The sequence below is a fragment of the Triticum urartu genome, chromosome 1A (genome assembly GCF_056163025.1).
Source record: "Triticum urartu cultivar PI428250 chromosome 1A, HENAU_Tu73, whole genome shotgun sequence".
Classification (NCBI taxonomy): Eukaryota; Viridiplantae; Streptophyta; class Magnoliopsida; order Poales; family Poaceae; genus Triticum; species Triticum urartu.
In genome coordinates this window covers 559,833,094-559,860,556 of record NC_141873.1, presented here as the reverse complement: position 1 = coordinate 559,860,556, position 27,463 = coordinate 559,833,094, and the positions used below count along the sequence as shown (strand labels likewise).

General features: G+C 48.2%; 1 protein-coding gene across 1 annotated transcript; it reads right to left on the bottom strand.

The window, feature by feature from the left end:
* Positions 1–2,750: 2,750 nt before the first annotated feature.
* On the bottom strand, positions 2,751–6,140 carry LOC125539018 (uncharacterized). Its single transcript, XM_048702376.2, has 3 exons — positions 5,387–6,140; positions 3,900–4,058; positions 2,751–3,789 (listed from the first exon to the last, which is right to left on the bottom strand). The coding sequence occupies exons 1-3, from the start codon at positions 5,863–5,865 to the stop codon at positions 3,231–3,233; spliced, it is 1,197 nt and encodes a 398-aa protein (XP_048558333.1). The 5' UTR covers positions 5,866–6,140; the 3' UTR covers positions 2,751–3,230.
* Between the last annotated feature and the right edge of the window lie 21,323 nt (positions 6,141–27,463).

The following is a 27,463-nucleotide window of genomic DNA, read 5'->3' as shown; positions in this document are numbered from 1 at the left end:
GTGGGCGCTCATTCAATTTAACATTTCAATCTAACAGTATTAATACTTGGCTTGGATTCTTGATAAACTTCCTTTTATAGTAGTGTAAAGAAATAGCCACTTACAATAGACAAAACTTGGCTTTCTAAAAACACAAAGAAAAAAGCTTGATGGAAAAAGTGGATTGTTGTAGCCGACCCCCCCCCCCCCCCCAACGCGGCTCGGGATGACGGCACGATCCTAGTCCAGTACTCTTCCTGCCCGGCCATGTCGGGGATCACCAGCGGCGAGCGCGGCTGAGGAGCCCCTCCCCCCATGTTTCTCTTGTTCCTGGCTCTCCTCCCTCCGGTGGCAGCTGCGTTGAGCCGCCTCTGTCTAGATTGTCGCCAGCGTTTGAGCCGCACCCATTGAGGAGGAAGTCGGTGTCATCCACAACATCGAGGCAACCGAGATTTTGGACAGCGAAGAAAGCGGAGAAAGAAGAAACTAGCGGGTGGGCCCTCATTCAATTTAACATTTTAATCTAAGAGTATTAATATTTACTGCCTTCTCACCCTGGCAAGTGGACCCGACCTATCATAATCAGGGTGAAACTTAACCAAACCGGCCATCAGGAGCTTTTTGCAATAAACTTACAAAAAAGTGGTAGGTATCAGCCAAGATTTTGAAAGTGTGGTATTTTGTGTGTGTCCTAACCCCAATTGTAGTAGTTTTATGCTATTTACTCAAAGATCTTATGTACATTTTGAGATAAATTCACATGAAAGAAAGATATTTTCCCCTCCCTTGCTAGTGACAGGAGAATGAAGTTGGGGTTTCCCTTTCCTCCCTTGGCCACTCTAATGGCGGCGAGAGGGAGGGGGAACCGAGAGACCAGAGTGTTCGCTTTGCTTCATGGGGCGTCGTTTTGGTGGAGGTCGGATGCCCGTATAAATAATGGATCCATCACTCTCACCCCTCCTTGGCGATGATGCCGGGATGAGCAAGGCGGGTGGCCAACCTATCTACGGATCCGACAATTTTCTTGACCACCTTGTCTCGCCAACGGGGATGACATCTCTTACGGTGTGCTGGTCCAACTGGATTGCATAACGTGTCGTGCAAAACATGGTCTAGCCAGCTTCTGATATAAAGAAGCGGTAGTGGCGTGCCTTCGACTCACTCCAATAGGTTAGATTGTTAGGTGCTCCTTGGAACTGGATGTAATTTCTGGTTTCTTTGGATAGCTTTGTACTTCAGTTGGTCCTTGAATATAGATTGGGAAAGGGGGAGGGTGCTTTTTGAATAAAAACACATGTACTCCTAATAAATAGGTTCTCCCAGCCTACTCTCTGTTCTGGTGGTGCGTCTAGCATCGTCGGTCGGCTTATGAAGGTGTGTCTCCAGTGGATCTATCGTTGGTGGATTTGCTCGGATCTTGTCGTAGTTTGTCTATGTTCGTGCGTCTTCAGATTGGATCCTTTCGATCAATGCTACTCTTCAATGGCGGCGATTGATGTTCTCTGGTGCACTGGTCCTATGGGGCCTTAGCACGACGAACTCCCGATTGTGTACTACAACAAGGTTTGCCTGGCTCCAGCGAGGAACGGGCAACGACGGCGACATGGCTTCGGCTCATTTTAGTATTTCTAGTCGTCGCTAGGTGGTCTACGGATCTGAATGTAATTTTTATTATTTCTATTATTCGATGTACTATCATGATTGAAGAGGAATATATTGGAAGTTTTTGGCAAAATAAATAAATTAATAAATATACTAATAATTATAAAAGAAAAATTGGCTTGACTCCACTCTCGTCCAAAAACGACAGCTTATACTACGACGCGATATTTGGAAAGGTATGTATCCTGATGAGTACCTGTCCCAAAATAGAAAAGGAAAACACAATAATCCAAAACGGTGGCAAGCCACATCTACACCCGGTGAACAGTAAACTAGACAATTAAAAAAAAACTGAATTTTTAGGCATTTAAGATGCTCATGTGCGCAAGATGCGTGTAAATTTTGGTGCATTTAGACATATGAGGAGCTTGTACAAACAAAACAAAATCGGATCCGAATAGTGTTGTTTTTCAAAGTTTTTCAGACACCCAAAATTTGTATTTTTAGACGAGCCTGGGTGCGGGGTGCAGAATAGTCGCTCTCAGGAAACCCTGGGCTTCAACTTACGTGCGTACATGGTCAGAGTAGTCTACGTGCACCGTCGTAGTCAGTGTCTTTTTGCGAGATAGAAGCGTACGTTGTTGCACCGCGCGTGCCTTCAATGCTTTTGACCCTAGCATCCAATAGTCTCATCCCTTCTGTTCCGTTCCGGGTAGCTAGCTAGCTTGCAATCACACACTACTAGCTCTAGCTCTAGCTGCCCGATGGTCTCTCCCATGTTACGTGTCTGGACCGGCCTCTCTCCTGATCCGTACTATCTTTCAACATCATGTATATGTGCCGAATTGCTGACACATACTCCATGCATGTATGTCTGCAAATTAATCACGTTTTGCAACAGTTAGTGAAAGTAATCATCAAGTGAACAAAAGGACTAGTAGCTTGATCGAGGTCCCAGTACGTTGCTGCACTTCTGCATCGATATAATTCATGATTATCAAACCGAACGTGAGATGCAAAATTAGGCTAGCCCTCGACCGATTCCTTCTCCCCCATCAATCAACTAACTTTCTGTACCGATATGCATTGCATGGACCAACGTACCGCAAGAGCATCGTCCTGATTTCCCATCATGGCAGAGGTAGCAAATAATGCTGTGGTACATCATCTTGTCATCAAGAAACAATCAATTAATCTTGCATGCATGCATGCAGTCCTTGAAAGTTATTAAGCATCACCTAATTTTGTACTCGGTTCAAAGTCAAGGAAACGGAACAGGATCAAGCAAAATCACCACCACCCATCAGTAGTACAGTAGGTAGTACCACTAGATAGATACGGCTCCAAGTGCAACAATGCACGAGCTCATCAGAATCAATCAGGTACACACGCACGCACGCACGCATGCATGCATGCATAATTTACAACGACTCTTGGTACTAACACTACGCTAACATGCAACTACTGCTCACGTACGTGCGCAAGCATCCTCTCCGTGCTGATGCTAAGCTAGATCATATCCTCATCGTTCATCAATTATAGATAGATATATCAGTACCATGCAAAAAAGTCAATTAATAACAAGCAAAGGGCGCCGAATCGACCGATGGATCACTGTCAGGGCAAGCTGGAAGCTCGATCTCTCTCGATCAATGGCGGTTGGAGTTGTTATTGCTGTTGTCGCTGTGGGCGAAGGACGGCGGCATCAGCATGTCCTGCAGCAGGCCGTAGTCCTGCGCCATCAGGTGCTCCATCCGCAGCGGATCGGCACTACTGCTGCTGACAGTATGGGTACTGTTCCCCGTCGTACCTCCGGCCATGGCGGCGGCCAGGCCACGATCAGCGGGAGGCGCCTGCATGTGGCCGCTCGCCATGGCGTTCGCCTGCCGCATCGCCATCCCTGCAGCGGCGACCTGCTGCTGGTGCTGCATGGCCGCGTGCTGCTGCTGCAGGAAGCTGCCGAGCGCGTCGCCGGGGCGGAAGGCGCCGGGCGGCGCCGGCATCCGGAACATGCCGGGGTGGATGAGCCCGTGGCCGCCATGCGCGTGGGCGTGCGCGGCGAGCAGGTGGTTGGCGCCGCGGAGCGTGGCGGGGATGGGGTGGGTGTGCTTGCCCTCGTAGGTGGTGATCACCACGGCGGCGTCCTGGTACGACCGCTCCACCCGCTTCTTCACCGGGCACTTCTGCGTCGTGCACCGGTAGTAGCTCCTGCATCATCATCCAAAAGGTTGCACCGGGCACTTCTACGCAGTTAGCCGCATGCAAACATCGCACTGTGCATCGTAACCCTAATCCATTTTGGAGTACTATGTAGGTACCTTGGGAAGGGGCTGTTCTTGACGGCCTTCTGGCCGTACTTGCGCCAGCGGTAGCCGTCCTCGAGGTGGTCAACCTCGCTCTTGGTCATGAACGCGAACCGCGCCTGCCGCGGCCGCTTCTCCCCCTTGACCCTCGCCGCCCCTTTCCCCTTCGCCGCCCTGCAATTAATCAGCTCCCGATCGGTCAATCTTATACAACTTGTAACCACAGATACTACCAAGAAATCAAATCAAAGTGCACTAGCACAAAGCAAACGATTGATCTAGCCATTGTGCATCACATGGTACGGAGAAATCATGCCATGCATATGCATGTTTGTTCATACTAGAGAGATTATATTAGTTAGTTAGTTGCATGGTCCGTTCAAACATAGTGGCTGTACGTACGTATACATGTCTAAGTAGGTGCGTGTGTGTACGGCACAGCCGGCGCACGCATACATACTGCATGCATACACACATGGATGATTTAGGTTCACACCGTACACCAACTAGCCTGGTCTTTCTCTTTTGTTTGCTACTACTACAGTAGTAATAGTTCTTGTTTGTACTCATGGATATGGATGGATTTGGCTATCGATCCATCATGCTTGTATGGTCACTCGCACAAGTACATCACGATGTGACCATAGAAGCTGTGAAGTAATTTTCCATGAAAATGAACTCTCAAGTGATCGGTGTTAGTAGCTTAGATATCTGATGGTTGATGGATCAATCGGAGTATCTTTAGGACCTAGCCAGAATCTCTTAAGTCATTTCCTAATTAACGTGATATTGTTGGTGGATTAATTAACAAGGACGCAGCAGGGTTGGTGCAGTCAAATTCGAAGACTTGAAAGTAGTGGATGTCGATGAACACAAGATATGAAGAAATCATGAAAGGAAGAAAAGACGGTCTAATCAAAAAGCTGTGGGCATATATATATGCAGCAACAACCATTCATCAACCTTTTGCAGCTGATCGAACCCTAAAGTTCAAGCTCTTTTTGCTCCAGTGGTACTAGTACAATTTTGTATTCGATCTAGGACCAACAGGTTAGCTGGTGGGAAACCCTAGAAACAGATCGAGTTCATACGGTGCATTGACCGAATAGAAGACGAGATTATAGAATGGAATGGAAAGGATCGAACACATGCACGCTGCATGGTAGATCTAATTAAATCGGATCGATCAACTGGCTTAACTAATATATATCCACCCAGCTATATATCTGGTATGAACTGGCTAATGATTCTAGTATTATCCAGTGGAAAGGGGATTGGCTAGCCCGGCCGGTTGGAAAATTTTGGATCAGTGAAGAACAACTCAACAAGCTACCAACAAGAACAATCGAACGTGAACGAACAAAATCTAGCACATAGCAGATGAGAATCATCAGTGAAGTGTATGCTGTATGCAGATCAATCAACCTCTAGGTATCTGATCTAGAACTCCAAGCCAAGATCAATCAGGTAAAGTTTTTGCAAGAAATCAAATCAGATCTTACCCTTTCTTGGTCTTGTCCGCTTCTCCATCGGCCGCCGCCTGCTTGCTCTCGTCGTCGCCCTCGCCCTCCTCCTGCTTGCACTTCCCGGCCTCGTCCTCCACCGCGCCGCCGCTGCCGCCGACCCCGGCCTCGCTCGACGTGGACGACACCGACACGCTGTGCGCCGTCCCGCCGGGCCCGCCGCCAGGCACAACAACAGCGCCAGCGGCACCGTCGCTCGCCAGCATCTCCCTCTTCACCTCCTCGACGCCGCCGACGCCGCCGGCCGGCGAGCCGATGAAGTCCCTGGCGAACGCGTCGTCGTAGTCCATCCCCGGCGTCTGCAGGTAGTCGGCGAAGAACCACGGCGTCTGCGGCTGCATCAGCATCATGGGCGACGGCGAGGCGGCGTCGGCCGGCCGCTGCGCGAAGAGCGAGGCCAGCTCGTCGAAGTCACCCGACAGGTGGCGGCGGTGCTGGTCATGGCTCGCGCCCGACATGGATGGATGGGTAGATGGATAGATCGGAGCTGGAGCTAGCTAGCTCGATCGATCGGATCGAAGTCCCGGTGGCCTTCTTGGTTCTTGCCGTACTAGCGGATGTGTAGAGGTGGCGGTGCAGTGGAGGGGGAAGGCAAGGGGAGGAGAGGGGTGTGTGTGAGGGTCTGAGGAGGGAGAGAGAGGAAGCTTAGCTAGCACGACGAGTAGAAGGCTTGGGCTAGTGTGTGATTGTGTGCGGGGAAAGATGGATGGATGAATAGGTGGTTGGGTGGGGGTGCATGGTCAAGGCCTTCTTCTTCTTTATTTCTTTCTTCTTGCGGGGAAAGTGCTTCTCCATCCGGAATGGTTCTACTTAACTATTCATTTGCTTCGTCAATTGGAGATGCACACTTGCTCGGATTTTTGGGGTCTCACGTGCTAGTTTTTTACTAGAGTAGGTTTTACCAATTCAAAATGTCGAATGTCACTAATTCAACCGCTATTAAACGTAGTTTTTAGTTCACCACGGTGCATGAAACCTAGAGGAATATTTCAGTTTTAATAGGAAAACAAATGAAGATTAGCAGTCAAATTTGTTGGGAGGCGACATGGTGAAGAACGGGTAGCATAGCATCAGTGCACACTCCAAGTGGTAATTAACACTGGGCAAGGCCGTACGGACGAGTGCGAGGTCGCACACGGCTCTCCTCTTCCCGACGAGTCAACCATGGATGACGGCCACGCACCGGCGGGCAGCCGGTCAAACCCGCGCGCCAGGTCAACCCGTTCAGACCAGACACGTGTCCGCCTCCGCTTTGACCCTGGCCCCGCCCCGTGGCCCACGACGGGCCACGTCTGGGATGGCGCGAGCGTGACGCCGCCACCGTGCATGACGGGCGGGATCCTCGGCCGTCCGATGCTGATCTCAGGGCTGCGGGTGTCCGGCGGTGGAACGGAACGGGACAGGACGGGCCAGCCGTCGATCTCGATCACGAGGGGAGGGGGGCTGGTCGCGGGCGGGCCGACCATGCGACGGCGACTTCCTGCATGGCCCTCTTCTTGCCAGCAAAGAGCGTGCGTACGTTGGTCTCGGGCGCCGGCGCGCGCGGCCGGGACGGACGGCGGCCACGGCGACGGATGCATGCCCACCGTGTAAACTTCCACGTGCGCCGACTGATTTATCGAGCGTGCACGCTCCACCGCCGGTGCATATGTTTCCGATCCTTACTTATAGGATGCTCAAAGATAAAATTATTTGTTACTACAAGAGGAGTAGTACGTTTTTTTCGGAAACTAAAAATCTGACAGCAGATTTTTACCATTTGGGGGTGAACGCGCTCAGCACCGTTGGATGACGAGCACAAACCTTGAAGTAGGGAAGGGTGTCATGTTAGCCAAAAAAAAGTGCGATGGAGCGGGTTTTGATGCGAAAAAACCTTTTTTTTTTGTTCTTTCACCCCTTATCCTCTTAGCCAGAACAGCTCCACTACCCCTTTCCCTCTCATCTCCCCACTCGATTTCTCTTCTCACTGGCGATCCCTGGGGTTGATGATGCGGCGACCTCAACAGATCCGTTGATTCTCCATGCGACGAGTAGGTGTTGGCACGGGAAGCATGTGGCGGTGGCAGAGGAGCCATGGTTTGGGAGCTGCACATGGAGCTCTAGCGCGAGCGCGGCAGCCCGTCACCATTATACGCTGTGGGAAGGGAGGTTGAGTCGAGGATAAGGAGGCTGTTGGAAGAGGAAATGTGGTTGCCGAAGAAAGAGGGGAAGCAGCCACCAGCCGGCCTCGCAAGCGAGCCACGTGGTCTTCCCGGTGGCACAGTTTGCCTGCTTGCAGCTGCTCCAGGAGGTGCGGCAGTCCCCAAGGGAGCATGAGTGATGTGGTCAGGAGAACAGGCCTGCAGGCGGCGTAGGTGTGGCGGCCTGATAGGGATACGAGGAATCGTAAGGGCGACAACATGATGGCGCCGGCGGACATGATTCTCGGCTTGCTGGTGACAGGATCAAGATGGACCTGGAGGGGGGGGGGTTGATTAGGTACAATTACAAATTTTAATTTCTATTTAGCAATTTTACGTAATTAAATGGAATATGAAAGTGAGCCTAACAATTGAATAGGCGATTCAAGGGTTAGCAATATATTCAACAACAACAACAACAACAACTAGTAGAGAGGCAAGCAAGAACAATATGATATTAGTAAAGATAAGAAGACAAATAGTCACAAGTAGAGAGTTAGGGTTAGGGATAACCGAAACTCTAGAGATAAAGATGTATCCCGGTGTTCACTTCCTTGGAGGGAAGCTAGTCACCGTTGAAGGGACAAATGTTACCACGAAGGCTCACCCTATTCTCCCCTTGAGATATCACCATGAAGGCGATTCTCAACCCCAAGTGGTAGACCTTGAGGCGGTCTCCAAACCTTCACAAATTTTCCAGGGGTAATCACAACAATCTATTCCTCTCCGAAGAACTCCTACCATCTAGAAGTCTCCAACCTCCAAGAGTAACAAGAACAAGGAGGGGAAGTTCAAGAATCACTCAAATCAAGAAGTCCTTTGGTCAAGAGAGGGGGAAGGAGTGGAACTATCACTTGGTGGAAATCCATCAAGAACTCTCACAGATCATTCCAGGATCTTGGATTTGGTGCAGGAGGAAGTGAGAGGGAGCACTTGGTGTTCTAGGGTTCTTTCAAAGTGGGTATTCCACCCTTTCCCGGAGTGGGATACGGGTATATATAGTCCGACCAAATATGGTCGTTTGATTGTAAAACAGTCTGTAAGTACCCGATACCCCGTGGTTGTAAAGTGCACACAGCTATACGTAGAACACAGTGAAAACAAAACTTGGGGGGGGGCATTCGGTATATACAGGACATCTAGTGGCATATGTGGTCACTAGACATCCGGTGGGTACTAGAAGTCTGGACTGGAGTGCATGCTCTCTGGATAGGTGGGTACCGGATTTCTCGTAAGTAGCGGACATCCGGTGGCATAAGTAGAAGCCGAACATCCGGTATGGACCAGAATTCCGGACTTCAATAAGGTGCTCTGGTTAGGTGAAGGTGAGACCGGACATCAGGTGATGTACCGGACATCCGGTGCAGTGATGATGTACTGTACATCCAATGTATACTAGACATCCGGTGGCATAGATAACACTTGTTATGGTTTAATTGGCCTGTATGAGATATTGGTGAAGAAAAGGATCATGGATAGTTGCATGCGCATGGGGGTCATATGAGCATTAGATAGAAGTGGGAAACACATATCAGTGGAAGTGGAATATGTTCGAAACCGCGATCATGAGCTTATCTTTTTATGCGACCTCATCAATCCCCTCTTAATAGTGCGGGAGCACTATACTAGAGAATAAAAGGAAAAGGCATTATATATTTAAATGGGTCCATGACGAGCTGCTCTAAATCTAACATATGTAGGTCGCCTATGAACCGACGGGCGGTCCCTGGTGACCGCGTCTACTATGAGAGTGGGTGCCCAAGGAGCAGGCCTACTTCAAGGTCATCTTCTCCGGTGGCTAAACCGGGTGTCATGAGGACAACATCCGCGCCACAGAGGTACACCGATTTTGCCTCCAGCTACGGATAGCCGGGTTCACATGTTTAACATCTCTTTGTGGCCATTGAACACCGTATTGTTTGCTAGCTTAGCCCGCATTGATTTAGCACTTGGAGACATTCAAGAGATTCTTCAGTAACCTCCTCCTATGATCCTATTGTTCCCTGTTTCTGCCAGATCATGGCCATTGTCGCCGAACTCTGTAACCAACGCTTAGCATATGTATCTTTTTCTTGTAATTCATGAGGTGCGTCAGGGAACAATGGACACTAGAACATGCAAGAGTCCAGTCGCCAAAGTAACTTCCTGAAGAGGACTAAAGTATGCATTTAGAACTGAGCTCCATATCTTGGAATTTCAGTATTTAGTATTCACAACATCTGTATAATAGCCATGACAACTTCACATATGTTTTTTGCCATGGCACCTTTAGGTTTTTGGTAGATCTACCTTCATTACACAACAAATTTATTTGCGGTATAGCTACTAAACTATACATGGCAAACTTTCTTATTTTTTTGCCATGTGCATTTGAAGTTATATACTAGATTTTGAACAACTATGCATATATGTCATTTCCAGTCGGTTGCTATGTTTCTTCTAGTGAACGAAAAATCCTGAAGTTGCCATCTTTTTAAGAGAACATTTTCCCTAAACTTCCAATGTGCAAATGAAAATCTTTTGGCAAATTCATATGGCACCATAATGTAATTTTCCATTGCTAATTGTTCATGGAAAATTTAGTTTATGGATCATGGCAAATCTTATTTATGAACCATGGAAAACTTAGTTTAGGGATCATGGCAAATTTAGCTTTAGATCATGAATTTTTTGTGAGCATTGCAAATTTGGTTTATGTATCATGGCAACTAGTGAGGCTTTGATCTTCAAAACAAGACAATTTGTTGCAATTTATTTGTATTGTTCCTTTTTCCCCATGGCATTTAAGTATTTTTTATTTCATAAGGCATTGCAAAATGTGAAAGCATGGAAATTTTGTTGTGTTTTAGTTTTTATGTAGTTTTTACCATGGATCAGAACAACTTTTACTTTTCTTGTAAAATGACATTTGTGGCATGCCCTTTTTAGTGGCTTTTTTTCATAATATTTATGATTTCTCTTTTTCTACTTGGCAAAGTTTTGTGTTTACAACATGGCAAAATATATGGGTTTTTATTCCATACTATCAATGGCAGTTTTTTATTGACAATTTTTGCAAATTCATGCTATCCGTCATGGCAAACTATTTTTACTTTGATGGCAAGAGGTTATTTATTTACTTTTCATTTTTTACTGAAATTAGCAAGAAGAGACAAATTATCTAGGTTCCACTGCACATTGAGCCAAGATCGAACATAATTCGAGAGAAGATTTTTGCAAGAAAACACATCTAATAAGGATATGCTCAGTATTTTCATTCTCTTCACTAAGAAAACATGCGGCACTAGGCATGTGGTTGCATTGCAAAATCTGATCATTCTCGGGTAGGCGACCCCTAATAACTTGCCAAGGAAAAATCATAATATTAAGGGGGACACGATCTTGCCATATGCCCATAATCTTTCGACTACATTTGCCTTGGATAGTCTCGGTTATAAGGATCTAATGGAGAATTTTATAGAGGACGAATGGGACCAAACAATCTCGTCCTCTGAGAGGAGGGAACAAGGCAGTAAGGGATGGCCAATCAACCAACTCATACGAGCAGAGGGAGCGATATAAATCAAGGTCCCAATTTTTAGCACTCGGCTCAGAAACAGTAATCTCTGGATTCGAACCATAAGAGAAGTGATCAATGTACAAGTTTGTAAAGGGGCCCTCGCCATACCACCGGTCCAACCAAAACCGTGTGGTGGTATCATTGCCATCAGAAAGCGCAATGTGGGATCTAAATTCGTTGCGGATATTAACATTCGCTTTCCATAACTGCGAACCCACTCTAGGCTTAACATTAAGGGGACTCTGATAGAGAAATATTTACCTTTGATCCACTCTCAGCAAAGAGGATAAGAGTCATATTGAGAGATCTTCCATGGCCACTTCACCATGAGGAACTAGGTCATGATAGAGCTGTTAATAACCCCAAGTCCCCAAGATTTTTGAGCCTGCATATGTGTTTCCATTTTTTATAATGCAAGGCTGGAGCTTTGACGATTAAAAAGACAAAATACAGAATGACCTGGTTTATAAGGGAACTAGAGACGATACCTGCGCGTTCCTGCGGGAGTTGGTGCAATTATTTTATTGTGCATTGTCACTATAAAACTTTAGCATTTGAATTAGTCATATGAGAACTGAAACTAAAGTGCATATAATTTATTATGTTTGATTATTAGCTAATTCTACAATATTTATAGAATTTAGCAACATGCATGCTACATATTAAGTTGTTATTTTTCATGCATAGTGGCATTGTGAGTTGGCATAGTTGCATGTTGAGAGACCTAAATTTAGTGAGAGATTTATGCATGATGAGTTGGCATAGTTGCATGTTAAGATAATTGAGTAAGTGGGGATCAACTATTCATGTGTTTCTCAGAGTTGGCATACTTGGCATGGTGTGTTTCTCGTTGTGTTTGTATCTTCTTAATGCTTCATTCTAAGTCAATAAATCCATCAATTGTCGAAAAAATGGTGACCAACAAAGATCAGCGAGCTCCAGCCAAGGTGGGAGTCCTTAGCTTATAGTTAAGTCAGCATATCCAGTTACCAACCATATTAGTAACACTTAGGTGTCACATAGATTAGATGCCACACTGCACGAGTAAAATGACGGTAAAAAAATGCTTACTCATGTAATGATGGCTGCAAAATTGAAATTTTGGTCAATCCCGGCCAATGCCACTATATATAGTTAATTATGACATATCGACGCATATATGATAGAAAGATTCTCACATCTAACAGAATCTCAAGGTAATTAAACTGACTATTTGAATTAGGACATCAGTCGAAATGAATGACACATTCATCGATTCGACACATATGACTTGGTCTTGACACAACATAGCCACATTTCTACGAGTCAAAATTATTTTAAGCTGATCATGCTTACTCAACATTCAACAACCATGTCAATAATGAGATTTCAAGATTGCAACAAAATTGACATGCAAATATATAACTTGAATTCATAGTTGGTAATCCACAGACATCTACACCACATATAGTCAAGCGTTGAAGCCCATCAACGCCTGGTCTGAATGCAAATGCTTCATCAGTCAAGGCACTATACTAACCCGCAAAGAGATTCAGAGTAGTTGAGACGCGGACATGGCTGGCATACCACTTGAAGATCTATTGATCGATGAATTATAGTATAGGGGCACTACGATGGAGTAGGAATCTTTGCCACTGTTTAGTAATTCGGCGGTTTGCCAAGAGTCTTCGGCATTGCTGTTGTCAGACAAAACACATAAACAGCTGCAACTTGCAATTGCAACCGGCCAAACCAGAGTCAAATGCAGATCTGCATCAGACGCAGCAGGGTCACTGGTGTCCACAAATTAAAAATGACACAGCAACTTCTTCTAGAGAAAAGAAAGGATAATACTTTATTTAGTGACATGATCGATGCGACCTGGTAGCTAGCTCGGTTGATAATATGTTTACGCACATGAACACAACAGCATGCGAGTCAAACGGCAGAGCAAACTGCCAAGCTGCAAACCCATATGGTACCCTTATTTTAGTGCTCAATTTAGCATGTTAGCCAGAGTCCAAACACCGCAATTAATTTATTGTAATTGGCTACCTTCGTAGTGAGGGCTCATGTACGTTTGGGTTGACATTGTACAAAAGTTTGGGGTAGTAAAATAGTTGGGCCCATCCCATCCTCACCTAATCTGCATCGACCGCTACGACAACAAGCAAGCATCATGGTCGTTCTCTTCCTCCAAGTTGATTATTTTTCTAAATGTTTTCATTCAGTTTCTGGTGGCATCTTGTATATAGTTTAGGTCCCGTCGACGTGGAACCCCATGCATCTCTGCTTCGGCGACACGTCAGAAAACTCGGAGTTTTTATTTGGATTCAGATCAACAGTGCACTCATGGGTTCAGACCAGTAGTTTTTCGATGATTTGTCGCAGGATTCCTTCTCGTGGTGGCAACCGGCGGCTAGTGAAGTTATGTTTGGAAAAAGGTAGCTTCGTGGGGTGGTTTTAGATGGAGGAGCGAGCACGGGGTGAGACCGATCACGCACGCCTGAGAATGCTGACCAAAGGAGTGTACGAATTACGTACGCTTGGTCACGGCCGGGGAAACCTGGACAAGACGACTCTTCTCGCCTTTGAACCGGGCTAGCGATAGCATAGCTCCTGTTTCTGGAATCCGGTGATGCGCACACGTCCCTCTCTCCGGCCGCCGGCCGACCGCCCTACAATTGGTTTTCCAACGACAAGATGTTTATTTTTTCCTTTTTTGTAAAAAAAATATCGGATGTATTACTGTAAAAAGAAATTATCAAAAATACAAAGCATCTCAAACATAATAAAAATTACATCGATATTCCAAAAGCGCCGAACGATCACTACCGTCATCAGAACACAAAAGCAACAACAAGATATTGTTTTCTCAACACACAGAAAACAATGACTAGTGAAAACCGGATTACACCACTTTCAAGTAAAATCCCAATTAAGTTATAGACAAAATAGTAACATCTTGTTTTCGCCGCAAACCTCTTCATTGATGAAGTTAGCCTGTCGTCATTGATCGCACACGTGAAGCCACCAAGGCTTCGGTGCTGCTGAATCAACGCCTCAATTTGGCCGCCGAAAGAGCCGCGGGTCCAAAACTCCATTATTTCTGACAAAGATGTTCATGCCGCATCGAAGGCCGCACCAACATGACAAAAACGACTGCATAGGGAATCCACCGCTGACAAACCCTGCAAACCCTGACCAACAGATTAAAATTGCCGGTGGGAATCTACCCCATCAAGGCATCGACGCTGTCGCAGATGACACCGTTGATATGCGAAGGCTTGAGGGGACCACATCTGTTGGACCGCGCTGCCCCCACCGCAAACGCTCCGCCATGGAATGCTAACCTATCTACAAGCCCACATTGAGGCACAATGTTTCCCACACCTCTCGCCACTAGGGGGTAGTCGAAGGGGAAGGGAGCACACAGGCTCGACGTCGACGGTGTATGGTGAGGAATGGAGGCTCTACTTTATCGCCTTGATGGGGCAGAGGAGAGCAAAGATAAAAATAAACTGATTCCCAACGTGAAAGTATGTAACTATTCTATAAACTCAATCAAACTCCAAATAGATAGACTATTCTATGGTTGCATTTTTGGAACAAGAGAATAGTTGCCAAATTGGAGCTATGTGGGTTAGGCTTCATCGGAATGAATAGCCTGTTGAAAGTACTACACGCTTTCCTGGAAACTCACCACCCTTTCTGCTAGTTGTTTTTCCACATGCAGAAAGATACATGGATCAAAGAGTGCACGCGACACAAAAATTTCTGCAGCTCTACTTAGCTAATCTAAGCTAGCGACATCATATCTGTCTAGAAATAAGGACTGTAAATATGTAACTTCTGCAAGATTCCAACGCAAGTACAAGCTCAAAGATTCTTAATCCAAGCATAGGAGTGTACCATGTCAACTGGTCAACAGTTTAAAACAAATAGAGATTCCTTTTGTTCGAGAGTTTGCCTATGGCGTAAGAGACCTATTGAGACTGGGGCAGGAAAAATGAATTCAAAACCAGATGGTTGATGCTTGCAAGGCATGATGCAATCATGACTCAAGGAGGCTAGTTGGTAGCTTGACTGAATCCGGTTAAATAGTTGGACTACTAGTTAATTAACCTCACCCCAAGTCAAGGTTCAGCCCTTGGACTGCGCTCCGGCATGGTTTAACTTGGACCAGTGACCATATTGTCTCCGCCTTCAAATGGCGAGCCACCGATTAGTTTATCAGTCCAAGAAAAAGATAGAATTTCCATAGTACAACAGTCAGTAAAATCTCAGGCATGCATCTTTGAATTCACCTTCTAGTTCTACCACTTTATCGAAAAAATGTCCATTCAGATGAATAATACCCTGAATTGCTCACAAGACAGATTTTCCAAACTATTCCTTTTCTAAATCAAGAATCTCTGAAAAGCTCCTACATATATGATGAAAACAACATCCCATTTGCTGCCTTGCCCTGTCAAATTAGCACCAGGCACACACAAACAAAGTTGCAGAAAAAGCCCGAATCATTTCCATGTTCAAACGGAGACTCATGCAGTCTTACTCGAAAAGCAGCGGCAGTAGTACAAGAGCCGTATACATTCCACTGTAACAACATGTCCAAATCAGGCACGTTCTGGTCACTGATCACTGTCAAAAGGTGAGCTAGAAATGCCAATCTTTTCAACTGTCAGCTGGTTTACCGGGCTAAGCCATCATCATGACTGGGTCGCAAAGCCTGAAAGCCGCATATATAAGAAAGCTTAAGAAATAGGCCGCAGCTTTCCGGTGCTAGTGGCTACATAAGAAGATCTAGTTTCATATTCCGAAATCTTCTCATATTACCCCCACTGAGAGACATGATGCAGAAAGGTGGCCTTATGTAATCTTTTTCTGCACTTTTGTAGTATGAAACCTCACGTCCCGTCGATAGATGCTGAAAGCGATTGAGCTGCGAGAGATGGAGCTGACGGCCATGCATGCAGACAGGGTCCAATGATCCCTTTTCTGGTCAGAGGAATTATCGTTGTCTGTGGATTGAGATTGCATTTGGTGTTATCTTGGACTTAATCCTGGGGATCTCGGACCGGGTTAGCGCTCATGCTTTTTATCCGAGAAAATTGTAACGATTCCAAAGTGAGTGGCTACTGTCACATGTGAGGAGTAAGTAATCTATGGATACATGTCACTTGCTCAATAATAGTACTATCATTTTTAGAACCTAAGAGCAACTCCAATGAGGCGACCCATTTCGTCCGCCCGCGTCCGTTTGGGTCAGCGCGGACAAAAGTGACGACCCAACGCGCCGACTCAAACGGATGCGCGTCCGTTTTTCGTCCGCGGGTGACCCATTCCAGGCTCAATTTTGAGCCGGATTTGCGTCGGCGCGGACAGGAGACGGTCGCGCGCGCGCCTACTCCTCTTCCCGGGCCCGCCTGTCGGTGGCAGCCACCACCATTTCCTCCCATTTTCTCTCAAAACATTCCTGCCCGCGCGCCCCCACCCCCCAACCAGCCATGGAGAATGCCATCGACCTCGACCTTGACCTCGACGCCGCCGCCGGCCTCGCCTCCCTCGCATCGTCCGGCGCCGTCGCCCCCTCCGGGAAAGGCAAGCCTCGTGCCCCGTCCAAGACCGCCGCGGCGACCAAGCCGAAGAAGGCGTTGACGCCCGAACATCGGGCAAGGGAGTTGGCCAAGAGGAAGGGCCGGAGGCACGCCGCGGACGCGAGGGATGAGGCCGCTGCGCAGGCCGCCGCCGTCGCCGCCGCGGGGGAAGACCAACTCCAAGAAGGAGGACAAGCGAGATGCGGCCACCAACGCCTTGATCGCAAGCGTGGACGGCATGATGAATAAGAAGGACTCAAGGGAGGAGGAGCGCCGGCGTTTCAAGGCGGAGCAAATGGATGCTTTCATGGAGATCCAAAGGAGGAGGCTTGATCTTGACACCGAGAAGCAAGCCAAGATGTTCGAGCTCGAGGCGGAGAAGCAAGCCAAGATGCTAGAAGGCGAAAGAAGTGGCTCTTGCAAGCATGATGACCGGGGTGGAGATCATGAAGGTGGATCTCAACGCCTTGTCGCCAAGGAAGAGGCCGTGGTTCGAGAAGATGCAGGCCGACATGCTCAAGTTCGACGACGAGTGATCTATGGCGTCGAGGGACCATCTTTTTTGTATGCCGGCAGGTGTGCCAGCATGACCAGGGGAGCCGCGATGGCGTGGTCGAACTCAAGTCCCACCATTTTGTGTGTGCTGGCATGTGTGTCGGCCGGCTGGCGAGTGCGTTAGCATGAACTGTGGTGTTTTCTGAAGCCGGCATTATATGCCTGCGCTGGCATGGTGCCGGCATGAGACATGGCCGCTGGCATGATCGGCCGCGGGCCTTTTTTATTTAAAAGTTGAATACGGATATGAAATGGGTCGGTGTGTTGGGCGCATTGCCGATCCAAATGCAAAACTGGGCGGAGGACGAGCGGGCGGGCGATCTAAACGAACAAAAAGCGGACAAATGCGTCGTTCGTTTGGCTCGTTCCATTGAAGTTGCTCTAAGTGCTGCATTTCATATGACAAATTTATACAGATAGAGTTGCTCAGAACTCTACTGTGGCATTCAGATGCTCAGAACCTGTCTTCTCTCGCACCATTTACAGTAAGAGAGAATCCTCATCTATCAACACTTGTTACATATGGAAAGCACTTATTGGGGGATGAAGCGATTCGTCAGCGGAACAGAACTAAAAGTACATGTTCTGTACCTGGCATGCTGAGTTTTGGCGTGCAAAGTCAAGGGACGAGATGACCCCTGTTGCAAAGGGCAATTCGATCTGTGGAGATGCCGTTTGCACCAGTGCCACACAGTATAAACATTGGAGATCGGACCCTTTCAGCCAGGCTGATCACTGTAGCAGTTGGTGGTGCATGGATGGTGTTTATTCACAAATAATCATTCCATACGTGGGACCCTTTTGACTTGCTCACCTTCATTATTTTATTATTTTTAGGGCATATTCTGCCTCCTTTTCTGGATCAGCACAACGCAGCCTTAGGTTCACACTCCATCTTGCTGCAGGGAACATCCAAATTATTTCAGTGAGTGGATAGAGTGGCGTTTCTACATATCACCCCTGAATGTTACTGTCTCACATGCACGAGCTGCATGCTCTGTTCTGCTGCACTCCATCTCTCCGGACTACGGCCACGACTGTTTGATTTCTACAGCCTCAGCTGTTTGATCTGTGCAACCAAGCCAAGCTCATGCTGCCCTGACAATCACAGAGCCATGCCCATGCACAGACTACGTAGAGGTCAACCTCTGGATCGGCTACGTAGAGGGTGTTTCACACTCGCAACCAGTTTTCCGCCGATCTTTTTTAGTTTGTAGGCGACAAAACACTTTCATGACCGACGTGAGTGAGACAAGAGCACACGAACTGGTCCAGTCAATCCATGCATGCAGACTCATGGCGTACGTTGCTGCTGATGGTGGTCACGGCTACACTATCGATCGGTACGCAGCAGAAGCGCGTTGCAGTATGAGCAAAGGTCAGCAGAGACCTACGTTGGAGGCAAGCGCGTGCGCGTGCCCGTGCGTGGCACTGACAAATGCATGTATGCAGCTGCGTGTTTACCCGAGGTCAACTTCGGTAAGAGCAACTCAAACTCCACGGACCAAATCCGCTGCTAATGTATCCTAAAAAAATATCGTCAGCTAATGTCTCGATCGTGCTGTCCGGACACTTTAGGTCATCTATCATCGTGTAGCAAACGTCCACGCATGGCCGGATGTCACAAATAGAAAAGCAAAGTTGGGTGAGGTTTGTAGACGTCCGGACATCCACCGTACCTAGGGCTTAGACAAAACTCCCCTCACTCATTCCTCTCAGTTGAACATCCTTGACAAGATTTTGAAGTAGTTTAAAATGGAACAGTCAAAGAAAGAGTTCTTACCTATGTTACAAGGCGTGAAATTGAGTAAGACTCAAAGCCCGACCATGGCAGAAGATAGAAAGAGAATGAAAGTCATTCCCTATGCCTTAGCCATAGTTTCATTAAAGTATGCCATGTTGTGTACCAGATCTATTGTATACCTTACACTGAGTTTAGCAAGGGAGTACAATAGTGATCTAGGAGTAGATCACTGGACATCGGTCAAAATTATCCTTAGTGGAATAAGGATATGTTTCTCTATTATGGAGGTGACAAAAGGTTCATCATAAAGGGTTACGTCGATGCAAATTTTGGCACTGATCCAGATGACTCTAAGTCTCAAACTGAATACATTTTAAAAGTGAGAGCAATTAATTAGAGTAGCTCCGTGCAGAGCATTGTTGATATAGAAATTTGCAAAATACATACGGATCTGAATGTAGCAGACCCCTAGACTAAACTTCTCTCACAAGTAAAACATGATCACACCTTAGTACTCTTTGGGTGTTAATCACATAGCGATGTGAACTAGATTATTAACTCTAGTAACCCTTTGGGTGTTGGTCACATGACGATGTGAACTATGGATGTTAATCACATGGTGATGTGAACTATTGGTGTTAAATCACATGGCGATGTGAACTAGATTATTGACTCTAGTGCAAGTGGGAGACTGAAGGAAATATACCCTAGAGGCAATAATAAAGTTATCATATATTTCCTTATTTCATGATAAATGTCTATTATTCATGCTAGAATTGTATTAACTGGAAACATAATACATGTGTGAATACATAGACAAACAGAGTGTCACTAGTATGACTCTACTTGATTAGCTCGTTGATCAAAGATGATTATGTTTTCTAGCCATAGACATGAGTTATCATTTGATTAACGGGATCACATCATTAGGAGAATGATGTGATTGACTTGACCCATTCCGTTAGCTTAGCACTTGATCGTTTAGTATGTTGCTATTGCTTTCTTCATGACTTATACATGTTCCTATGACTATGAGATTACGCAACTCCCGTTTACCGGAGGAACACTTTGTGTGCTACCAAACGTCACAACATAACTGGGTGATTATAAAGGTACTCTACAGGTGTCTCCAAAGGTACTTGTTGAGTTGGCGTATTTCAAGATTATGATTTGTCACTCCGATCGTCCGAGAGGTATCTCTAGGCCCTCTCGGTAATGCACATCACTATAAGCCTTGCAAGCAATGCAACTAATAAGTTAATTGCGGGATAGTGCATTACGGAACGAGTAAAGAGACTTGCTGGTAACGAGATTGAACTAGGTATTGAGATACTGACGATCGAATCTCGGGTAAGTAACATACCGATGACAAAGGGAACAACATATGTTGTTATGCGGTTTGACCGATAAAGATCTTCGTAGAATATGTAGGAGCCAATATGAGCATCCAGGTTCCGCTATTGGTTATTGACCGGAGACGTGTATCGGTCATGTCTACATAGTTCTCGAACCCGTAGGGTCCGCACCCTTAACGTTCGGTGAGGATTTATATTATGAGTTTATGTGTTTTGATGTACCGAAGGTAGTTCGGAGTCCCGGATGAGATCGGGGACATGACGAGGAGTCTCGAAATGGCCGAGACGTAAAGATCGATATATTGGACGACTATATTCGGACATCGGAAATGTTCCGAGTGATTCAGGTACTTTTCGGAGTACCGGAGAGTTACGGGAATTCACCGGGGAGTATATGGGCCTTATTGGGCTTTAGGGGAAAGAGAGAAGAGAGGCTGTGCGCCCCCCAATGCTTAGTCTGAATTGGACTAGGGGAGGGGCGGCGCCCCCTCCTTCCTTCTCTTCTCTTTTCCCTTTCCTTCTCTCCTACTCCTACTACTTGGAAGGGCTCCTAGTTCTACTAGGAAAGGGGGAATTCTACTCCCGATGGGAGTAGGACTCCCCTAGGGCGCGCCATAGAGAGGGCCGACCCTCCCCCTCCACTCCTTTATATACGGGGAGGGGGCACCCCTTGGAGACACAACAATTGATCATTGATCTTTTAGCCGTGTGCGGTGCCCCCCTCCACCATAATCCACCTCGGTCATATCGTAGCGGTGCTTAGGCGAAGCCCTGCGTCGGTAGCATCATCATCACCGTCATCACGCCGTCGTGCTGATGGAACTCTCCCTCGAAGCTCTGCTGGATTGGAGTTCGTGGGACGTCATCGAGCTGAACGTGTGCAGAACTCGGAGGTGCCGTGCGTTCGGTACTTGGATCGGTCGGATCGTGAAGACGTACGACTACATCAACCGCGTTGTGCTAACGCTTCCACATTCGTTCTACGAGGGTACGTAGACACACTCTCCCCTCTCGTTGCTATGCATCACCATGATCCTGTGTGTGTGCGTAGGAATTTTTTTGAAATTACTACTGAGGGAGTCCTGGATTAGGGGGTGTCTGGATGGCCGGACTATACCTTCAGCCGGACTCCTCGACTATGAAGATACAAGATTGAAGACTTCGTCGCGTGTCCGGAAGGGACTTTCCTTGGCGTGGAAGGCAAGCTTGGCGATACGGATATGTAGATCTCCTACCATTGTAACCGACTTTGTGTAACCCTAACCCTCTCCGGTGTCTATATAAACCGGAGGGTTTTAGTCCGTAGGACAACATACAGAACAACAATCATACCATAGGCTAGCTTCTAGGGTTTAGCCTCTCCGATCTCGTGGTAGATCTACTCTTGTACTACCCATATCATCAATATCAATCAAGCAGGACGTAGGGTATTACCTCCATCAAGAGGGCCCGAACCTGGGTAAAACTTCGTGTCCCTTGCCTCCTGTTACCATCCGGCCTAGACGCACAGTTCGGGACCCCCTACCCGAGATCCGCCGGTTTTGACACCGACATTGGTGCTTTCATTGAGAGTTCCTCTGTGTCGTCGTCGTTAGGCTTGATGGCTCCTACGATCATCAATAGCGATGCAGTCCAGGGTGAGACCTTCCTCCCCGGACAGATCTTCATCTTTGGCGGCTTCGCACTGCGGGCCAATTCACTTGGCCATCTGGAGCAGATCGAAAGCCATGCCCCTGGCCGTCAGGTCAGATTTGGAAGTTTAAATACACGGCTGACACCCGCGGGGACTTGATCCTCGACGGATTCGAGCCACTGCCAAGCGCACCGCACTGTCACGACGAGCATGATCTAGCTCTGCCGCCGAACAGTGCCCTAGAGGCCGCACCCGCATCGGCTTCGACCCTTAATTCGGAGCCAACTGCGCCGATCGAGGATGGGCGGTTGGACGCCGCCTCGGGGGCTGTGATCTCAATGGCGATCGAGCCGAACACCAGCCCCGCACTCCGCGAGACTCGTGACTCCAAGGAGCCGGACTCCCCTCCGGACTCCGAACCCTCCGCGCCCCTGCCGATCGAATCCGATTGGGCGCCGATCATGGAGTTTACTACCGCGGACATCTTTCAGCACTCGCCTTTCGGTGATATTCTGAAGACACTAAAGTCTCTCTCTTTATCAGGAGAGCCCTGGCCGGACTACGGTCAGCAAGGTTGGGATACAGACGATGAAGAAATTCAAAGCCCACCCACCACCCACTTTGTAGCCACTGTCGACGATTTAACCGACATGCTCGACTTCGACTCCGAAGACATCGACGGTATGGACACCGATGCAGGAGACGATGAAGAACCAGCGCCTATTGGGCCCTGGAAAGCCACCTCGTCGTATGACATATACATGGTGGACACCTCAAAAGAAGGAGATGTCGATGGAACAACGGAGGATGACCCCTCCAAGAAACAGTCTAAGCGCCGGCGTTAGCGGCGCCGCTCAAAATCCCGCCAAAGCAAATACGGTGATTCCAGCACGGGAGATAATAATACTCCAGAGAATGCCGAAGAAAACCCTTTCTAGCAAGATTCAGCACAGGAGGATGGAGAAGCCAGCCCTCATGAGAGAGCGGCAGACAGAGAGGTCAAGGACGATAATTGTATGCCTCCGTCCGAATACGAGGCAAGCCTCGACGATGACGAATTCGTCGTGCCAGAGGATCCCGTCGAGCAAGAGCGTTTTCAACAGAGGCTTATGGCCACGGCAAGAAGCCTCAAGAAAAAACAGCAACAGCTTAGAGCTGATCAAGATTTGCTAGTCGACAGATGGACTGAAATCCTTGCGGCCAAAGAGCATAAACTCGAACGCCCCTCCAAGAGCTACCCAAAGCGCAGGTTGCTACCCCGATTAGAGGAGGAAGCACTTAAACCTACATCACCAGCACTTGATGCGGCCGACCGGCCACCTTGTGTCCGCGACAGAGAGGCCTCTCGGCCCTCCACTCAAGCCACACCCCATACCAAGGCACGGGAAAATGCACCAGACCTGCGAGATATGTTGGAGGACAAGGCAAGGCAAACAAGATCGATCTACGGATCGCGTGGGCGCCCCACGACTCGAGACGGTAACCGTCACGTCGGACACAAATCCGGTAGGGCCGAACACAGTAGGCAAAGCTCATTGGAGCTATGTCGTGATATAGCCCAGTACAGAGGCGCCGCACACCCACTATGCTTCATAGATGAAGTAATGGATCATCAAATCCCCGAGGGTTTCAAACCCGTAAACATCGAATCATATGATGGCACAACAGATCCTGCGGTATGGATCAAGGATTATCTCCTTCATATCCACATGGCCCGCGGCGATGATCTCCACGCCATCAAATACCTCCCACTCAAGCTTAAAGGACCAGCTCGGCATTGGCTTAACAGCTTGCCAGCAGGATCAATCGGTTGTTGGGAGGACCTGGAAGCCGCATTCCTTGACAATTTCCAGGGCACTTATGTGCGACCACCAGACGCCGATGACCTAAGCCACGTAATTCAGTAGCCAGAGGAATCGGCCAGGCAATTCTGGACACGGTTCCTAACAAAGAAAAATCAAATAGTCGACTATCCGGACGCAGAGGCCCTAGCAGCCTTCAAGCACAATATCCGTGACGAGTGGCTTGCCCGGCACCTTGGACAGGAAAAGCCGAAATCTATGGCAGCACTCACGACACTCATGACCCGCTTTTGCACGGGAGAAGACAGCTGGCTTGCTCGTAGCAACAATATGACCAAGAACCCTGGTAATTCGGATACCATGGACAGTAGTGGTAGGTCGCGTCGCAACAAGCAGAAGCGCCGCATTAACGGCGACAACGCTGAGGATAGAGGCTATAAATCCGGTCAGCGGAAAAAGCCATTCAAAAGAAATCCTAGGGGCCCGTCCAGTTTGGACCGGATACTCGACCGCTTGTGCCAGATACATGGCACCCCCGAAAAGCCGGCCAATCACACCAACATGGATTGTTGGGTGTTCAAGCAGGCAGGCAAGTTAAATGCCGAAAATACAGACAAGGGGCTGCATAGCGATGACGCCGAAGAGCCCCGGCCGCCGAACAACAGTGGATAGAAGGGTTTTCCCCCACAAGTGCGAACGGTGAACATGATATACGCAACCCACATCCCCAAGAGGGAGCGGAAGCGCGTGTTAAGGGACGTATATGCGATAGAGCCAGTCTCCCCAAAGTTCAACCCATGGTCCTCCTGCCCGATCACCTTCGATCGAAGGGACCATCCCACTAGCACCCGTCATGGCGGATTCACCGCATTGGTTCTAGACCCAATCATTGACAGATTTCATCTCACTAGAGTCCTTATGGACGGCGGCAGCAGCCTGAACATGCTTTACCAGGATACAGTGCGGAAAATGGGCATAGATCCTTCGAGGATTAAGCCCACCAAAACGACCTTTAAAGGCATAATATCAGGTGTAGAGGCCAACTGTACAGGCTCAGTCACACTTGAAGTGGTCTTCGGATCTCCGGATAATTTCCGAAGTGAGGGGTTAATCTTCGACATAGTCCCATTCCGCAGTGCCTATCACGCACTGCTCAGGCGAACCGCATTCGCCAAGTTCAATGCGGTACCGCACTACGCATACTTTAAGCTCAAGATGGAAGGCCCTCGAGGAGTAATTACGGTCAATGGAAACACCGAATGCTCCCTCCGAATGGAGGAGCACACGGCGGCCCTTGCAGCGGAAGTACAAAGCAGCCTCTCCAGGCAGTTCTCCAGTCCGGCCATTAAACGTCCGGACACCATCAAGCGCGCCCGGAGTATCCTACAACAAGACCGCTTGGCACGTTCCGAGCAGGCGTAGCAATGCGGCCCCAACCCCAGCCCGCGCAAACATGCGACACTAGTGCTTCGCGTACATAAATACGCTCTAGAAATACCATGGGTACAGGGGGAGGGGAACCATCACGGCACGCCCGAAACACGGCTTAAACCGCACCAGGGGCTGCTGATTTTTTAATTTTCTCTTACTTTCAGGACTCCATTCTTCGGAAGGCCTGTTCGGCAGTTCAATTGCCACACAAACGATGCAAGAACCAGGGAAGCAGACAAGCCAGACCGCATTACGGAACTCCCAGGTGGTCTCTATCACAAGCAGTATACCTGTTTTGCATACCATTCCGCAGCCTGCCCCTGGAACGGACATGTTAAATAGTCCAACCTTTTGCTTATCGCATTATTTGTATCGTTCTGCTTTGATCGCAGCCCGTTTCAATAAACAATGCATAGCTTTTGTCTATTTTTGCATTACTTTTTTTACAAATATATGTTCCTTAACGACATGTTGCACCCGTACACTTTGGTACGGCCAAAATACGCCAGGGTCTTTAGTACCCCTCAATATGGTGTGAGAAGTCCGAACACTTTAACAAGTGCGGCACCCCGAACTTATAGCATTATATGCATCGGCTCCGAATCATGTCTTGGGTCAATAGTTGGGTTTGCCCGGCTCCTATGTTTTGGTGCCTTACGTTCCGCTATATCGGCTAAGGTAGCACTAGGAGAACTACTGCGATTGTGCCCCAGTTGAGCTGGGTCAAGCACCTCAGTAGAGAAAGCTAAACCTGACTGTCATGATGAAGCGAGAGCTGGTCGCTGTTCGAGAGGTTTTTCGAGTCCCTAAAGACTTATGCCGCTTAGAGCGAGGAGTCAGCTCTGTCCGGCCAAGGCGTGGATAGCGCCCCGAACTCGGTCTTCCGAATACAAGGGGCTTCGCCGAAATTTAAAATTATAGAATTCTATGGCTAAGTGAGAGTGTTCACGCATTATAGTCCAATTGCCTTGTTCGTTGTGCTGAGCGCCTCCCTCGAAGGACCCAAACATGGGAAAAAGAGCGCTCAGGTTTATCCCCGAACACCCCAGCACTAGAGGCACGGGGGCAGAAGCCGACGACTCGCCATCTCTCAGAATTGATAAACAGCCGCACAGAAGGTAATATTTAAATTCCAACAGCATTTCTTAGTGCATATGAACAAGTTTTCAACGCACAGGACAAAACGAGCGAGTTTTACTCAAAAATTACATCCTGGAACATTCATCCGCCATAAGGCAGGCACCCTTCAGAACATCCTTATAATAATTCTCGGGCTTGCGATGCTCCTTCCCCGGCGGTGGCCCGTCCTTGTGGCGGACGCCAGCAGAGAAGCCTGCATACGCATATTGACTCCTTTTTGTTAGACTCCTGCGAATTTTATTTGATCCTCTATTCGGCTTTTCTTCCCGAATGCCAAACAGAGCATCAGGGGCTACTGTCTATGCGGTAATATTATTTACACATTCTTTACTTATCTCAAAGCCTGTTAAAAGGCTAGCACAAGCTTCAGTCAGTCCGTTCTTGGCGGAATGAACCTTCTGGACCACCGCACGCATAATGGTGCGGTGCTCCTCGTCGATGGAGGCGCCTTTGAGCACCTCCAACAGATTGTCCGGCGCCTCCGGTTGGACGGGGGTCACCGGCACGGAGGGCCTGCTCCTCTTGGAAGGAGGTCGCCCGTCGGACTCTGGAACCTTTGAAGGTTCCAGAGCGGTGTCCGGCCTAGAGCCGGACTTGGAGCCCTGGGGTTTTTTCCCCCTTCACTCCTGGAGTCCGGGAGGTCGCCTTGCGGCGCCTCCAGGACCACCTCCTCCCGGCTTGGAACCTGTTGGGACAACACTTCGGCGTCGTTCGTAGGGCGGGGGGAGGAAGCCGTCGGAAGCGAATTCACATCCGACGAGTCCAGTGAACTGCTCGACGACGCGTCGAGCCGGTCTTTGGGTGGGCTGCATAATTATATTCGACATAAGGGAAAACTGTGCAATAAAGGAATACTATGAATTACTCTGGTATCCGGATACTTACGATTTCGCCAGGGGCTTGGCCCTGAGCGGCCACTCCTCTTCGCCGTCGTCGGCGTTGGTGGAGTAGTCCGAAGGAAGGGTTTCCCCCTTCTTGGACCCTTCGGCCTCCCTAGTTGGGGCGGCCTTCCTTTTCTTCCCTTCCCCCGCTGGAGGGGGAGAGGTCTCTTCTTCCTCCTCTCGTCTTCATGGGAGGA